Source organism: Hoplias malabaricus, chromosome 17 (genome assembly GCF_029633855.1).
Source record: "Hoplias malabaricus isolate fHopMal1 chromosome 17, fHopMal1.hap1, whole genome shotgun sequence".
Taxonomy (NCBI): Eukaryota; Metazoa; Chordata; class Actinopteri; order Characiformes; family Erythrinidae; genus Hoplias; species Hoplias malabaricus.
The window spans coordinates 33,538,406-33,554,225 of NC_089816.1; the positions used below are offsets into that span (position 1 = coordinate 33,538,406).

The following is a 15,820-nucleotide window of genomic DNA, read 5'->3' on the forward strand; positions in this document are numbered from 1 at the left end:
TAAAAACACCAGGTGCACCACTGACACTGATGGAGGAGGGAGTGAAGGCTGGTCCAATCCCACAGAAGAGCTACTGCAGCACACACCGCTGAAAGAGTTAACTCCGCTCTGATAGAACCGGGTCAGAACACGCACCGCTGAAAGAGTTAACTCCGCTGTGATAGAACCGGGTCAGAACACACACCACTGAAAGGGTTAACTCTGCTCTAATAGAACCGGGTCAGAACATGTACTGCTGAAAGAGTTAACTCCGCTGTGATAGAACCGGGTCAGAACACGCACCACTGAAAGGGTTAACTCTGCTCTGATAGAACCGGGTCAGAACACGCACCACTGAAAGGGTTAACTCTGCTCTAATAGAACCGGGTCAGAACATGTACTGCTGAAAGAGTTAACTCCGCTGTGATAGAACCGGGTCAGAACACGCACCACTGAAAGGGTTAACTCTGCTCTGATAGAACCGGGTCAGAACACGCACCACTGAAAGGGTTAACTCTGCTCTGATAGAACCGGGTCAGAACACGCACCGCTAAAAGAGTTAACTCCGCTGTGATAGAACCGGGTCAGAACACGCACCGCTAAAAGAGTTAACTCCGCTGTGATAGAACCGGGTCAGAACACACACCACTGAAAGAGTTAATTCCGCTCTGATAAAACTGGGTCAGAACACGCACCGCTAAAAGAGTTAACTCTGCTCTGATAGAACCGGGTCAGAACACAAACACACGTTCAGCACTCCTCCTTCCTCTGAACACTTTGGGTCGGTTCTGACCGCTGCACACCGGGAACTCCCCACAGACCTTAGTTCTGGAGACTGACCACAACATTATAACCACCACAGTGTGGCCCTCAGACCCTTTCACTGACCACTTCTTCTGCTCCAACATTAACTTAGAACAGAGCACTGGTTTTAATCTTGTGGCTGTTTGGTGAGTGTGTTCTTTGTTGATGATTTATTAACACTATTCCCTCAGTTTCCTGATACACACACACCTACAGAAACAAAGGGGCGGTGTTCTGAAATGGTCTGTCTTTGATGCTCCATGAGAGAACTGCTCCATAATCACAGTTAATTGCAGTTTATTTTAATTAAATCATAGTCTAATATACAACAACCCAGCGTCTGACACTAAACCCAACCCAGTGAAGTGCTTCAATTACTGAATCCAACCAATTTGTTCATAAATATCCCAGTACACTTAGGTTATTTGTCCAAAGTGTACCCTGCAGTGGAGAGTGGAGAGGCTACAGAGTGCAACCCACTGTATACCCCTCCCTCCTCCCTCCCTAACCTGCTTCAACGTAAAAAAGCAAAAGACGCCCTCTAGGGAAGTGTGTGGTTTGTCCGTTCTGGGCTCCTGTAGAAACACAGTGAAGGCCTGTGATGGAAGAGGAATTGTATGAAGATGTAGATATAAAAGACTTATTCTCAGTGAACGAATACGTCACGATAAAAGATGATAATACGTAAATGTGACCGTGGGCAACACGTCCCTCTCAGACTCACACACCACAGCTTTCACCTTTAAAGAGCGTCTTTTCTTGATCAAATGAAAATGTTACAATTATAAACACACAAAGCTTAGAGAAAATCTCTTTAATGAAATATGTAAATTCATGCACAAACACAGGACAGGTACAGGACAGGGTGGGTAGAGCATGTGTGTGTGTTTATGTGAGGATGTCCTGCGCCTGCTGCTCCACTAGGATGGCCATGCTCTTCACATCTCCACACCAGAAGTCCAACCGTTCCTTCATTCCCTTTATCTGCAAACAAACACACACACAAACAATTGAAGGGCTCTGCTGTCCTGCTCAGTCAAACAGCTGATGTGCAGAACACACACAAAAGAACACAAGATGTAGACACACGCAGACACAGGGAGAACACACCACACTCCTCACAGTCACCCGGAGGAGGACACGAGCCCACAAGATGTTTCTCACACAAAATTTATAGGAAGTGCAACTAATCCATGCAGATGTTTTGATATTCAGACAGTACGAGTAGAGCACTGAACTGCACATTTGTCCCTGAGTCTGGAGTGGAGCAGCCCCCTCTATTGGCCAGAGCTTAAACTGACAGATGAGGATAAAGTGTGGAATTAAGAAAATGTCAGACCCTGACTGTTTACAACTTCAAGGAATAGAGGCTGTGATTAGTGCAAGTGTAAATGTGTGTGTGTGTGTGTGTGTGTGTGTGTGTGTGTGTGTAAGTTACCTGTGGCAGGTCCAGTACTCTTGGCTGTACCCATGTCATCTGCACTTTCTTATCCACCTCATCAATGCTGCCTTTAATGAGTCCAACAGATAGAGCCTTCATCACCAAGAGCTCCACCTGTGTGTGTGTGAGAGAGAGAGAGACAGAGACAGAGAGAGAGAGAGAGAGAAAATAGATAGATAGAGAAAATAGAGAGTGTGTAGATAGAGAGAGAGAGAATAGATAGAGAGAGAGAGAATAGATAGAAAGGAAGAGAGAGACAGAGTAGATAGAGAGAGAGAGAGAGTAGAGAGGGAGAGAGAGAAAGAGAGAGAGAGGGAGAGAGAGGAGAGAGAGAGAGAGGGAGAGAGGGCAGCAGAAAGACAGTGTGAGAGAAGAGAAAGAAAAAAATGAGAATGATGAAAATTGTTCAAACTAAAGAATAATTTCTAATGAGTTTACAGTTATTAATGTAATAATATGGTCTCCCACATTGTCCCTCATTTATTTTACGACACGCTTTGACCACGTGTTGAAAACTTTGGAAATGAACAGGTCACAAATATCTCTACGAAAGTAAAGAAAGGCAAAGCAAATTAATTTCTAACAGATTCCATTTATAAACCTTCACAAAAATAAAGCAAAGGAAACACTGAGGACCACTGAGAGGAAATAAGATACGTATAAAAGCCTTAAATATAAAGGTAATAAAACTGACCAATAAAAATGTAAAATAAAATCTTATAAACAAATAAAAGTTAAAGCAGAAACGCTGAGGGTTAAAGTGCAATAAAATCATTTAACCCTTTGAAGCCTGACACATTAAATAATTATACAATTAAACTTTTTTTTTTTTGAAAATCCCACATTAAGTGGCCCTTTAACTAAAAATCTGAATCTACATCATTGGCTCTCACTATCTACCTCTGGGCTACAGGGTCTACCTCTACCCTTGTTGTATAGATCTAGCCCACATTGTCCTTGCTCTAGTCGTCCAGCTCTAGCTGTAATTTTCTACCTGCGTGGGTTTCCTCCAGGTGACTGTCTGTGAGGAGTGTGGTGTGTTCTCCCTGTGTCTGCGTGGGTTTCCTCCGGGTGACTGTCTGTGAGGAGTGTGGTGTGTTCTCCCTGTGTCTGCGTGGGTTTCCTCCAGGTGACTGTCTGTGAGGAGTGTGGTGTGTTCTCTCTGTGTCTGTGTGGGTTTCCTCCAGGTGACTGTCTGTGAGGAGTGTGGTGTGTTCTCCCTGTGTCTGCGTGGGTTTCCTCAGGGCGACTGTCTGTGAGGAGTGTGATGTGTTCTCTCTGTGTCTGCGTGGGTTTCCTCCGGGTGACTGTCTGTGAGGAGTGTGGTGTGTTCTCTCTGTGTCTGCGTGGGTTTCCTCCAGGTGACTGTCTGTGAGGAGTGTGGTGTGTTCTCCCTGTGTCTGCGTGGGTTTCCTCCGGGTGACTGTCTGTGAGGAGTGTGGTGTGTTCTCCCTGTGTCTGCGTGGGTTTCCTCTGGGTGACTGTCTGTGAGGAGTGTGGTGTGTTCTCTCTGTGTCTGCGTGGGTTTCCTCCGGGTGACTGTCTGTGAGGAGTGTGGTGTGTTCTCTCTGTGTCTGTGTGGGTTTCCTCCGGGTGACTGTCTGTGAGGAGTGTGGTGTGTTCTCCCTGTGTCTGCGTGGGTTTCCTCTGGGTGACTGTCTGTGAGGAGTGTGGTGTGTTCTCTCTGTGTCTGTGTGGGTTTCCTCCGGGTGACTGTCTGTGAGGAGTGTGGTGTGTTCTCCCTGTGTCTGCGTGGGTTTCCTTCGGGTGACTGTCTGTGAGGAGTGTGGTGTGTTCTCCCTGTGTCTGCATGGGTTTCCTTCGGGTGACTGTCTGTGAGGAGTGTGGTGTGTTCTCCCTGTGTCTGCGTGGGTTTCCTTCGGGTGACTGTCTGTGAGGAGTGTGATGTGTTCTCTCTGTGTCTGTGTGGGTTTCCTCCGGGTGACTGTCTGTGAGGAGTGTGGTGTGTTCTCCCTGTGTCTGCGTGGGTTTCCTCCGGGTGACTGTCTGTGAGGAGTGTGATGTGTTCTCTCTGTGTCTGTGTGGGTTTCCTCCGGGTGACTGTCTGTGAGGAGTGTGGTGTGTTCTCTCTGTGTCTGCGTGGGTTTCCTCCGGGTGACTGTCTGTGAGGAGTGTGGTGTGTTCTCTCTGTGTCTGCGTGGGTTTCCTCCGGGTGACTGTCTGTGAGGAGTGTGGTGTGTTCTCTCTGTGTCTGCGTGGGTTTCCTCCAGGTGACTGTCTGTGAGGAGTGTGATGTGTTCTCTCTGTGTCTGTGTGGGTTTCCTCCGGGTGACTGTCTGTGAGGAGTGTGGTGTGTTCTCTCTGTGTCTGCGTGGGTTTCCTCCAGGTGACTGTCTGTGAGGAGTGTGGTGTGTTCTCCCTGTGTCTGCGTGGGTTTCCTCCGGGTGACTGTCTGTGAGGAGTGTGGTGTGTTCTCCCTGTGTCTGCGTGGGTTTCCTCCGGGTGACTGTCTGTGAGGAGTGTGGTGTGTTCTCTCTGTGTCTGCGTGGGTTTCCTCTGGGTGACTGTCTGTGAGGAGTGTGATGTGTTCTCTCTGTGTCTGTGTGGGTTTCCTCCGGGTGACTGTCTGTGAGGAGTGTGGTGTGTTCTCCCTGTGTCTGCGTGGGTTTCCTTCGGGTGACTGTCTGTGAGGAGTGTGGTGTGTTCTCCCTGTGTCTGTGTGGGTTTCCTCCGGGTGACTGTCTGTGAGGAGTGTGGTGTGTTCTCCCTGTGTCTGCGTGGGTTTCCTTCGGGTGAGGTTACAGTGAATGAATGAATGAATGTTAACTCTGTGAAAGTGGGACCTACCTCATTCACTGGGACCTTGGTGCTCTGAGAGATTTCCTGGAACGTGAGCTGCCTGTGATTCGCTGGTCTGGTGAAAGTCATCTGTGGAAATGAGATAAAACAAAAGCCGTTAAACAGGACACTCCAGCTGTAACAGTCCTCATGCTAAAATCTAATCTGTTTAAGGCACATAACACATTCATTAAAGAGGATCTCCCTCCTTCTCCACAGTGGAACACACTTCTGTTTCTAAATCAAACCCCCCGAGCCCCACAGCAGTGTTCTCCCCCTGTGTAAACAGCCCCTGTTCAGAACGCCCGCTTTCAGCACCTGTTCCTTTAAATGATAATGAGCCGCTCGCTGTTCACCCCGACCCCGAGCGCACAGTTCTCTTTCTTCCCCGTTCTTGTGTTTTCTCCTGTTTTATCTCTTAATAATCGACGACACTAAATCTGATATAATAAATAATTTATTTCTCAGCAACATGAGTGTCTCTAGGTGAACTATTCTTACCTCCATCACACACAGCAGCTGGATCTTCTGCATTAATTTGGGCTCCTGTGCTGCGAGATCGGGCTGGAACACAGATATGAAGCTATTAATATATAATCAGTAGCACGTATTTACACCACAGCTGAACACTGATGACACCTTGGAATTACCATTTATACTATTTCTGATGAGGAATAATAATAATAATAATAGTTCAGCACACACTGCTTCCTCACCTGCTGTCCCCAGGCGGATTTCAGGGCTCTGAACTTCTCCACGTTCCCCGAGTTGAAGGCGTAGAGTGTCTCTATCAGCCACTGTTTATCTGTGTTCCTCAGGGACTCCAGCACTGGGTGCATCAGCTGAAAAACCAATTCATCATTTCAAACCATGTCACAGTACTGTAAAACAAGTGTGGCTGTAGCACCCCTGCGTTTAGTTCTAGTTCTAGCTCTAGACCACATCATCTGTAGCCTGTGATGTCTAGCTCTAACCTCCGTTGTCTAGTGCTCATCATCTAGATCTAGTTGTTGTCATCTAACTCTAGCTCAATCCTATGTTGTCCTCTAGGTGTCCTTGCTCTAGCTGTAATTTTCTAGCTCCAGCACTTATTGACTGCCTGTAATATGTAATCAGTTATCGTCACGTATACATCTACATATTTCTTAGTAATATATAACTAATGTACATTCTAACAGTGCAGGGTTGTGTGTATAGTGTATGTATATGGTGTATCTGTAAACTGAAGTGTCATTGAGGGTTGTTCTACTGGAATAAAGTGCTGAACAGAGGATGTGAAATTCCAGCTTGGTGTTTCTGTTATTTTGCTGATGGAAAAACCAGCAAGAGCTCCCCCTTTAGGATGTCTGAAGTCAAGCAAACGCTCTGATGATCAAAAGCACATTTATTTAGGCTTTCCTACACGAATCCATTATTCTATAAGGGAACCCATGTTAATTTATTACAACTGCACTTCCTGAAACCCCTACCACCTCTAATCCAATCACATACCAGCTCTCCAAAATTGTACACGCCCTCCCCGAGCAGGCCAGCCAATCCCAGAGTGAAGGCTCTTTCCTGCTGCTCTGCCTCTGTTGGGAAAAAGACACGTGATCACAATGACAGCGAAGTTTTAAAGCTGTGGGACTCTGTTCCTCTGTTCATCAGTAAAATGATGTGTTGAGCTCAGTACAGCTTTTCATTAAACTCTCTTCCTTCTTTACTGAACCTGGATCTATGTTAATGATCTATAAATAGAGCTCTACAAGAAGGTATACCTTTATAATAATTATTATTATTATTGATAATGTATAATAATGATAAATGAAATGAAATTGAGTACTGCACTCTGCGCACTAATCTGTATTGGTAGTATGTATTATTCTCATGATGTAATGGGGCGGCACGGTGGAGCAGCAGGTAGGTGTCGCAGTCACACAGCTCCAGGGGCCTGGAGGTTGTGGATTCGATTCCCGCTCCGGGTGACTGTCTGTGAGGAGTGTGGTGTGTTCTCCCTGTGTCTGCGTGGGTTTCCTCCGGGTGACTGTCTGTGAGGAGTGTGGTGTGTTCTCTCTGTGTCTGCGTGGGTTTCCTCCGGGTGACTGTCTGTGAGGAGTGTGGTGTGTTCTCCCTGTGTCTGCGTGGGTTTCCTCCGGGTGACTGTCTGTGAGGAGTGTGGTGTGTTCTCCCTGTGTCTGCGTGGGTTTCCTCCGGGTGCTCCGGTTTCCTCCCACAGTCCGTAGGTGTGAGTGTGTGAGTGAATGTGTGTGTGTGTGTGTCTGTGTTGCCCTGTGAAGGACTGGCGCCCCCTCCAGGGTGTATTCCAGGTAGGCTCTGGACCCACCGCGACCCTGATCTGGATAAGGGTTACAGATAATGAATGAATGAATGAATGTACTTAGTATTATATTCACACAAGTTTTAAATATTTTATGCCGTTTCAGCTGAAAGTTCCAGCACCGCAGGCTACACAAGAGCCCTACGCCATTTATAATTCTGGGTCAGTGTCTACGTCGTTCTGCAATTACACTGCCACACCACTAGGGCTGAATCTCAAACATCTTCCTAAATGTGCAGCTGTCTGCGTCTCTGTGTGTGAAGGAGAGGAGTCCATGTTTCTGTATTTCTTTGGTTCAACATAAACAATGTCCATCCGACTACCGACCAATTAGAGACGATGTGGTCTGCGTCAAAACAATGCATAGTTACATTTCTGGAGTGCGTCAGGTCGTGGTGTAGGAGCAGTGTTGATGTCTAAGGTGTAGGTTCGACTTTAGTCTTTGTATAAAGGGTACAGTTACCTGGCAGGTCTTTTGCGTCCACACAACCCAGGTATCGGAGCGCATCCTTGTAGTACATTGCGTGGTTTCCAATAATGCGGTAGTATTTACTGGAGAGGTCGTAAAACCGTCCGTGTACTGACGTCACTCCCGGCAGATTGTTCAACATCTCCTCCACTTCCTCGATCAGTTTCTATAAAATGAACAACAGCAGAATTTTACATAACAGCAAAAATATATATTTTTAGATATTATAGATAATATAATAGACATTTCCATTTTGATGAGCATTCCGATACTGGGTCAGCCCTGGTCTACTGATGTAGGAGAAAACCTGAGTACCGAGTAAGAGTAAAAACAGAGAAAACGAGAACGGAGAAGAAAGAGAACAGAGTGAAAACGGCTAAAAACTAGAGCTCCTCGCTCCTCACTGCTGTGCGCTCGGGGTCGGGGTGAACAGCAAGCGGCTCATTATCATTTAAAGGAACAGGTGCTGAAAGCGGGCGTTCTGAACAGGGGCTGTTTACACAGGGGGAGAACACTGCTGTGGGGCTCGTGGGGTTTGGACCAAAGCAGGTCACAGACGTTTCACTAAGAAACAGAACTGTGTTCCACTGTGGAGACGAGGGGGGGATATCTCCTACATCTACAGTGTATTTTCCCAGTTAATGGACGCACCTTTGTAGCAGGTAGGTCGTTGATGTCGAGCTTGAGGCTGCCGATGGCTGTTTTACAGAGGATCACCGCTTCATCGCTCACTTTCACCTTGATTGTGAATAAAAAAAAAAACCACAAATGTTTACACAAAGCTTTGTTCTGAGAAATGAAAAAGCCAAGTGAGATCAAAGACTGAGATGTGAATGTCACAGATTCGTTTCCATACCTTTTCTTTTGTTTTCTCCAGGAAAGTTATGGCACTGCTTTGATCTGTCGAAATGTAACACACCAGGAAATGTGATTAACACCGCGCTCGATAATTAAACAGGACACGTATGAAGAAATCTGTAGAGTGTTTTACCTGGCATCTGTCTGACCACATGGAGCACGATCTCTACTAACGACAGAGGATTGATTCTACAATTGAGAAAGAGAAGAAAAAAGGTTTGTGAGAGGCACTCGTGAGATTATCACATCATATCAAGGTTTCTTCGTCACATACACAATCAAAGCAGACTATGTTTTACACTTTAGACTCTTCAAAGTAGCCCCCTGTGGCTTTGAAGACAGCTTCACACACTCTCTCCGTTCTCTCAGTCGGCTTCATGAGGTCGTCACCTGGAGCGGTTTTCAGTGAACAGCCGTGGCCTCGTCGAGAGTTAATCTGTAGAACCGCTCCCTTCTGAATGTGTCTGAGACTGTAACTGGGGTTGTGCAGAGGTAGGGGCTGGTACACAGCTCTATACAGTGACTAGCTCCACTCCACCAATCACTGATGAGGAGGTGTGTCCAAACTTTTGATGGGTACTGTACAGCAATTACAACTCCCTACGGAAGAAACTCACCTGTGCTCGAAGTCACTGATGAAGTTTTCATAAAGCTGTGAAGAACATAATACAAATATATTAGATATTTATTAGTGCTCTGTGTGTGGATATAGACATGTAATGTGTGCAGGAGTGTGTTGTCCTTTGGTACACATGCAGTACCTGAATGAGGGCGTCTCCTTTGGAGAAATGCGGGTCTTGAACAAAGTCCAGCAGCTTCAGAGTGACCTGGTGCCACAACCTTTCAAAGGAAAAACAGATGCAAGGATCAGTCATAACCTTAAAATGACCTCATCTACATTAATTATCAATACATTTCAGTGCTCAGGACCCCCACAGAGCAGGTGTGTTAGTGTGTGTTGTGCTGGTGTAGAGTGGATCAGACACAGCAGTGCTGCTGGAGTTTTTAAACCCTGTGTCCACTCTCTGTCCACTCTGTGAGACACTCCTCCCTCGTTGGTCCACCTTGTAGATGTAGAGTCAGAGACAGTAGCTCATCTGTCGCTGCACAGTGTGTGTCGCTCGTCCTCTAGTCCTTCATCAGTGACACAGGACGCTGTCGGCTGGATGTTTTTGGTCGGTGGACTGTTCTCAGTCCAGACACTGAGGGGTTTAAAAACTCCAGCAGCACTGCTGTGTCTGATCCACTAAGTTGCTAACATCTAAACAGAATTTTTAATTCCACCTTAAATAGCTACTTAATTCTACTATTAATTCATTTATTACTGTATTAATGATACTATTCAGTAGTGTATTTTCTGCTCTCTCGTTCACGGCTACATAATTTAAGGTGGAATGAACAATTAGAATAAGAGGATAACTTCCATCATTCCCTGTGAAAACACAATTTACTACTGTATTATTGTACTAGGCTTTATCACAGTATTAACCTGCACCAGTGAATATAACCCTGTTGTTATTGTATTAAACATCTGCTCACTGTTGTACCATAATAATGTTTTTCTTTCGTTAAATTCTATACATTGTTTAAGGTGGAACGGACAATTGAGGAGCTCTAACTTCATCTTCCTGTGCATTTAATCACATATATCTTTTATTACACGCTTTATTACTGTATTATTAACACTCTACTGCCGTATAAAGCGTTAGTTATTACAGTATTTAGTCTTTATTTTGTGTAAATAGGCGCTGTTCTGGGGTTAGCTCCTAGCTAAGTGACTCAGCTGCTTTATTCCTACTTTCTGTTGTAGAAATCCTCCAGCCGGTGCCACTCGGCCGCGGTCTCCGGAGACGAGCTGCTGCTCTGCTGCTGTTTCAGAAATCCCACCGCGTCCTTCATCCTCGGATCCGGAGATTTATTCTAGCGTCTCACTCTTTATCGCTAACGTGCTGCCGCTGCTTCAGCCTGCTCTCACCTCGCTTTACCGTCGCTTTTTAGAGCCGCCGTTCACTCAGCACTGACCCCTGGCGGGGATTGAGAGTCCAACAACAACATTACACTACACTACACTACACTACACTACACCACACTATAGTACACTACACTAAACTACACTACACTACACTACACTACACTATATTACATTACACTACACTGTAGTACACTATATTACATTACACTACACTACACTACACTATATTACAGTACACTACACTACACTACACTACACTGTAGTACACTATATTACAGTACACTACACTGTAGTACACTATATTACAGTACACTACACTACACTACACTACACTATATTACATTACACTACACTACACTACACTATATTACAGTACACTACACTACACTACACTACACTATATTACATTACACTACACTACACTACACTATATTACAGTACACTACACTACACTACACTACACTGTAGTACACTATATTACAGTACACTACACTGTAGTACACTATATTACAGTACACTACACTGTAGTACACTATATTACATTACACTACACTACACTATATTACATTACACTACACTGTAGTACACTATATTACATTACACTACACTACACTACACTATATTACAGTACACTACACTACACTACACTACACTGTAGTACACTATATTACAGTACACTACACTGTAGTACACTATATTACATTACACTACACTACACTATATTACATTACACTACACTGTAGTACACTATATTACAGTACACTACACTACACTATATTACATTACACTACACTACACTATATTACATTACACTACACTGTAGTACACTATATTACAGTACACTACACTACACTATAGTACACTACACTATATTACATTACACTACACTGTAGTACACTATTTTACAGTACACTACACTACACTACACTATAGTACACTACACTATATTACATTACACTACACTGTAGTACACTATATTACAGTACAGTACACTACACTACACTATAGTACACTGCACTATATTACATTACACTACACTACACTATAGTACACTACACTATATTACATTACACTACACTGTAGTACACTATATTACCGTACACTACACTACACTACACTATATTACATTACACTACACTGTAGTACACTATATTACAGTACACTACACTACACTATATTACATTACACTACACTGTAGTACACTATATTACAGTACAGTACACTACACTACACTATAGTACACTACACTATATTACATTACACTACAGTACACTACACTACACTACACTACACTATATTACATTACACTACACTGTAGTACACTATATTACATTACACTACACTACACTACACTATATTACAGTACACTACACTACACTACACTACACTGTAGTACACTATATTACAGTACACTACACTGTAGTACACTATATTACAGTACACTACACTACACTACACTACACTATATTACATTACACTACACTACACTACACTATATTACAGTACACTACACTACACTACACTACACTATATTACATTACACTACACTACACTACACTATATTACAGTACACTACACTACACTACACTACACTGTAGTACACTATATTACAGTACACTACACTGTAGTACACTATATTACAGTACACTACACTACACTACACTACACTATATTACATTACACTACACTACACTACACTATATTACAGTACACTACACTACACTACACTACACTATATTACATTACACTACACTACACTACACTATATTACAGTACACTACACTACACTACACTACACTGTAGTACACTATATTACAGTACACTACACTGTAGTACACTATATTACAGTACACTACACTGTAGTACACTATATTACATTACACTACACTACACTATATTACATTACACTACACTGTAGTACACTATATTACATTACACTACACTACACTACACTATATTACAGTACACTACACTACACTACACTACACTACACTGTAGTACACTATATTACAGTACACTACACTGTAGTACACTATATTACATTACACTACACTACACTATATTACATTACACTACACTGTAGTACACTATATTACAGTACACTACACTACACTATATTACATTACACTACACTACACTATATTACATTACACTACACTGTAGTACACTATATTACAGTACACTACACTACACTATAGTACACTACACTATATTACATTACACTACACTGTAGTACACTATATTACAGTACACTACACTACACTACACTATAGTACACTACACTATATTACATTACACTACACTGTAGTACACTATATTACAGTACAGTACACTACACTACACTATAGTACACTGCACTATATTACATTACACTACACTACACTATAGTACACTACACTATATTACATTACACTACACTGTAGTACACTATATTACCGTACACTACACTACACTACACTATATTACATTACACTACACTGTAGTACACTATATTACAGTACACTACACTACACTATATTACATTACACTACACTGTAGTACACTATATTACAGTACAGTACACTACACTACACTATAGTACACTACACTATATTACATTACACTACAGTACACTACACTATACTACACTATATTACATTACACTACAGTACACTACACTACACTATATTACATTACACTACACTGTAGTACACTACACTATAGTACACTACACTTTACTACACTACACAACACAACACTACACTACAGTACAGTACACAGTATATTGGTAGTCAGTCAGTTTGTTAGGGGGTCAGACAGTGATTTAGTCAGATGCTGGGGCAGTCTGTTGACTGGTTGATCAGTTATTGACTAAATAAGTGAGCTCCTCTGTATCTGTAATAAGCAGTTAATTAAAAACACATGGATCTGTTTACAGCAGCCCATGACACTGAATATTTATTATCTGCTAAACTTGGAGGGATCAGCGACCCATTTAAATCCAGGTGTTCTCCAGAAGTGTAAACACTGAGCGTGAGGGACTTGAGAACAGCAAGAAAAACAAAGCCCCCTCAACCTTGCAGCATTTTCTTTAACTCCTCATCTGTGGACGACAGGGTTTAAGGTTCGTGCGGAGTACTGTACTGTACCTCAGACAATCCTTATTAATATACACCCCCTGGCCACTTTATAAGAAACCCCCACCCCCCCTTCACTGGTGTACAGTTAGAGACTCATCTGTGGATGTTCAGTTTGCATTCACCATAGTTCTTCATTTGTGGTCAGTTTCTGTCAACAGAGTAATCTTTTCTGTTTACACAGGTACACACACACACACACACACACACCATGTGGAAGTACACTGTATGTATTTGTAATTAAGTGATCAACGAGGGGAAGTAAAAGCCACATTTACACACAGTGCTATACTGTTTTTACTACTAGAGGGTACATACACACACACACACACACACACACACACACACAGACACACACACACACACACACGCACACGTAACCTCCTGCAATATTCACATAGTGCAGTTTTTGCAGTGCTAAGAATGAAGTGGCAAACAGAGAGACTATGTTCTCCCTACTACAGTCAAAATTATTCAGAGGCTGTAATTTTAAAGTGGATGTTCAAGGTCTTTGCCCTGTGAGGGACTGGTGCCCCTGCCCCCCCCAGGGTATGCTCCCGCCCGGTGATTCCGGGTAGGCTCTTGACCCACCTCGACCCAGAATTGGATAAACAGATAATGAATGAATGAATGAAAGATTTTAATCCAATGCAGTTTCAATAAAATTCAAAGAATATTTCCTCACAATTTGCTGCTCTCCGCTCTGTTTGATTTGGAAAAGGTCTGGTGTTTGTACACAGCCCTGGCTCATAAACGGGGAAAATGTCTGGGTCCGAACTGGCTCAGGCATTTCTCTCCCTCTCTCTCTCTCTCTCTCTCTTCTCTCTCTCTCTCTCTCTCTCTCTCTCTCTCTCTCTCTCTCTCTCTCTCTCCCTCTCTCTCTCTCTCTCTTTCTCTCTCTCTCTCAGCCCCAGATTAGAAATGGCATTTGGAGGTGTTTGAAAGTTTGCAGAAACTCCAAACGTTGAAAAGCATGAAACAGGATGAGGATGTTGCTCTATTCCTGCTCCATAGGTGAGTAACACTGATTATTTTCGTTGTTAGCTACATTATTTAAGGTGGAACTCACTCCAAATTTGGTGAGACTGTAGCTAACATCCGAACACATAGCTGGTGAATAAAAATAACTGAATAAAAAGTTACTGACGAGTTACACTTCAACCACCAACAAGCTACAGTCGCTTCTTACTCATTCACACCGTTCCACCTTAAAACGTGCAGTGCTCCTGAATGAACACAAGCAAGAGTTGGAGTCTGAACAGCAATTCCCCAGAATCTACATTGACTTTAAACTAAAAATACAACCTGGTGTTTTTTAAAGTGCTGTGAGAGGATTTTCTGAGTCTTTGTGTTGCCTAATCAGTATAAATCACGCCTAAAGTGCTAAGTTGTCCTTCTTTGACACTTTAGACACTAGCGTAATTACCCCAAGTTCCAGCCACTTAAATTACAATATTAGGAATCTTAGCTAACTGTAAATAAATAGAAGTACTTTACTCACTCAAATCAACATTTTTCAGGAGTCAAATGTGTGTAGATTAATGTCCAAGACTTGCTTGACTTTGAAAGAAAATATGTTTTTAGATAAAAACGCTTTTGTTTAAGTAGGTGCTAATACTGCTAAGATTATTAGCGCCCCCTAACTTCGGCCACCTCCCCTGCTTGTGACAGTCAAATGAGACAGTTTCTACCACATTCAGTGGTTTTGAGAGGTTCACAATGAGATTACGTTTGTCCTGCGTTGGTATCCGTACTCTACATGTAAGGATTAAAATGGCGGTAGATTTTTCCCCTCAGTGAAAAGGAAGCTAACCGCTAAGTTAACTTTTACACTGAGAGAAATATATTTCGCGAAATGGAAATGTGTTGTGTTCCACATGCAGTTTCGCACACAAAGAATTACAACACTGTTAGAGACACTTAAATATTGTTTAGATGTGTGATTTCTTGCGAGACTGATGTTTAAATGCCCTACTAGGGTTTGATCTTACGTTTTATTGTTTTACCCAATGCGACTGGCGAAGAGAGAGAGCGGAATTGCACCATATACGGCAGTGGCCGGTAT

The 15,820-nt window shown here is 43.0% G+C and overlaps 1 protein-coding gene across 1 annotated transcript; it reads right to left on the minus strand.

Moving 5' to 3' along the window:
• Nucleotides 1-1,597: 1,597 nt before the first annotated feature.
• psmd13 (proteasome 26S subunit, non-ATPase 13) lies at nt 1,598-10,671 on the minus strand. Its single transcript, XM_066649232.1, has 13 exons — nt 10,466-10,671; nt 9,429-9,507; nt 9,285-9,319; nt 8,801-8,856; nt 8,666-8,709; nt 8,461-8,547; nt 7,804-7,975; nt 6,515-6,594; nt 5,740-5,865; nt 5,525-5,587; nt 5,033-5,113; nt 2,222-2,338; nt 1,598-1,767 (listed from the first exon to the last, which is right to left on the minus strand). The coding sequence occupies exons 1-13, from the start codon at nt 10,564-10,566 to the stop codon at nt 1,672-1,674; spliced, it is 1,137 nt and encodes a 378-aa protein (XP_066505329.1). The 5' UTR covers nt 10,567-10,671; the 3' UTR covers nt 1,598-1,671.
• Between the last annotated feature and the right edge of the window lie 5,149 nt (nt 10,672-15,820).

Excerpts from the sequence above, each read along its gene's own strand:
- psmd13 (XM_066649232.1), bottom strand. The coding sequence starts at position 10,566 with ATGAAGGACGCGGTGGGATTTCTGAAACAGCAGCAGAGCAGCAGCTCG. Across the intron at positions 8,857-9,284 it reads ATCAGTGACTTCGAGCACAG|AATCAATCCTCTGTCGTTAG; the intron begins GTGAGTTTCTTC and ends TCTCAATTGTAG. Across the intron at positions 8,548-8,665 it reads TGGAGAAAACAAAAGAAAAG|GTGAAAGTGAGCGATGAAGC; the intron begins GTATGGAAACGA and ends TTCACAATCAAG.